Source organism: Apteryx rowi, unplaced genomic scaffold, assembly GCF_003343035.1.
Source record: "Apteryx rowi isolate R43461 unplaced genomic scaffold, aptRow1 scaffold_492, whole genome shotgun sequence".
Lineage (NCBI taxonomy): Eukaryota > Metazoa > Chordata > Aves > Apterygiformes > Apterygidae > Apteryx > Apteryx rowi.
In genome coordinates, this window is record NW_020450752.1 from 496846 (window position 1) to 498395 (window position 1550).

General features: G+C 69.7%; 1 protein-coding gene across 1 annotated transcript in view; it reads left to right on the top strand.

Annotated features, from left to right (window-relative positions):
- SEMA6C (semaphorin 6C) overlaps window positions 1-1550 on the top strand; it is a 10651-nt gene that overhangs the window by 7783 nt on the left and 1318 nt on the right. The window contains exons 11-13 of the mRNA XM_026079128.1: window positions 267-344; window positions 545-600; window positions 1119-1166. Of these exons, the coding sequence (XP_025934913.1) occupies window positions 267-344; window positions 545-600; window positions 1119-1166 (182 nt within the window). The remainder of the gene's footprint in view (window positions 1-266; window positions 345-544; window positions 601-1118; window positions 1167-1550) is intronic.

The window sequence follows — 1550 nt, forward strand, 5'->3', positions numbered from 1 at the left end:
GGCACAAGGGTGTGCAAGAGCACATGGGTGTGCAAGGGCACAGGGTGTGCAAGGGCACGAGGGTGTGCAAGGGCACGGGGGGGTGCAAGGGCACGGGGGGGTGCAAGAACATGGGACGTGCGAGGGCCCAGGGCCACGGCAGTGTAAGCGTGAGCGCGTGGGGCGTGCGAGGGTGTGCGAGGGCCACGTGCACGCGTGTCCCTGCCGGCGGCGCCCGGACGCCGGGGTCCCCGCGGGACGGGCGCTCAGGCCGTGCTGCGCCGCAGGAGCTGCCTGGCCGCCCGCGACCCCTACTGCGTGTGGCTGCCGGCCGGCGGCTGCGTCCCCTTCTCCGAGGACCTCCCGTAAGTGACACCGGTGGTGGCCCGGGGACGCCGTGCCCCTCTGCCCCTCGCACGCGGCCTGGCCTCGCACAGCTCCTCGCGCTCGTGCAAAGAGCCCAGCCTCCCTGATCGCCTGTGTCCCCTCCTCGCGGGGACGCTGGGAACGGTGGCTGACGTGTCCCCCCCCCCCGTGTCCTCCTCGTGTCCGCCCGTGTGCCCAGGTCGGGCTTCGAGCAGGATGTGGACGGAGCCCCCGGACTCGTGGGGACCTGCCAAGGTGAATGGGGACATGGGGACATCGGGTGACATGGGGGGACACCAGGGGACATGGGGGACATTGGGGACACAGGGGGACCTGGGGGGCATTGGGGGATGTGGAAGGCACCAGGGGGATATGGGGGGCTCCAGGGGGTGTGGGGGACATTGGGGACCATTGGAGGACATTGGGGGACATCGAGGACATTGAGAGACATTGGGGGACATGGAGTCGCTGAGGGACAGGGGACATGGGGGGTGGTGGGGGGACATGAGGGACACTGGAGGACTTTGAGGAGCACCAGGGCATGCTGGTGGCACGAGGAGACACTGGGGGATGCAGGAGCATTAGGAGACCTGGGGAGTACCAGGAGACATGGGGGGCACTTGGGGCCTCGGGGGGGATCCCAGGGATGTGGGTGGCACTGGTGGATGCAGGGGGACACTGGGGAATGGGGGGACATCAGGGGAACTTGGGGGGCATCCAGGGGGACACGGGTGGCCCCGGGGTCCTGGCCCAACTCCCCTCTGCTCGCACAGACATGCCGACCACAGGGGACGGCGACGGGGACGGGGACTTGGCCCACGGTCAGTAACGCCCATCATCCCTGAGCACCCACCGGGTGATGCTGCATGTCATGAGACCCCAGGGACCAGGGAGGGACCCGAGGACCAGGGAGGGACCCAAGGACCAGAAGGGACCCCTGGGGACCGGGGAGGGATCCCAGGGGCCAGGAGGGACCCCAGGGCTTGGGGAGGAGCCTCGGGGACCAGGGGGGACCCAAGGGCCCATGGAGGGACCCATGAACCAAGGAGGGCCCTTGGAGACCAGGGAGGGACCCAAGGACCAGAAGGGACCCCTGGGGACCGGGGAGGGATCCCAGGGGCCAGGAGGGACCCCAGGGCCTGGGGAGGGGCCTCAGGGACCAGGGGGGACCCAAGGGCCCATGGAGGGACCCATGAACCAAGGAG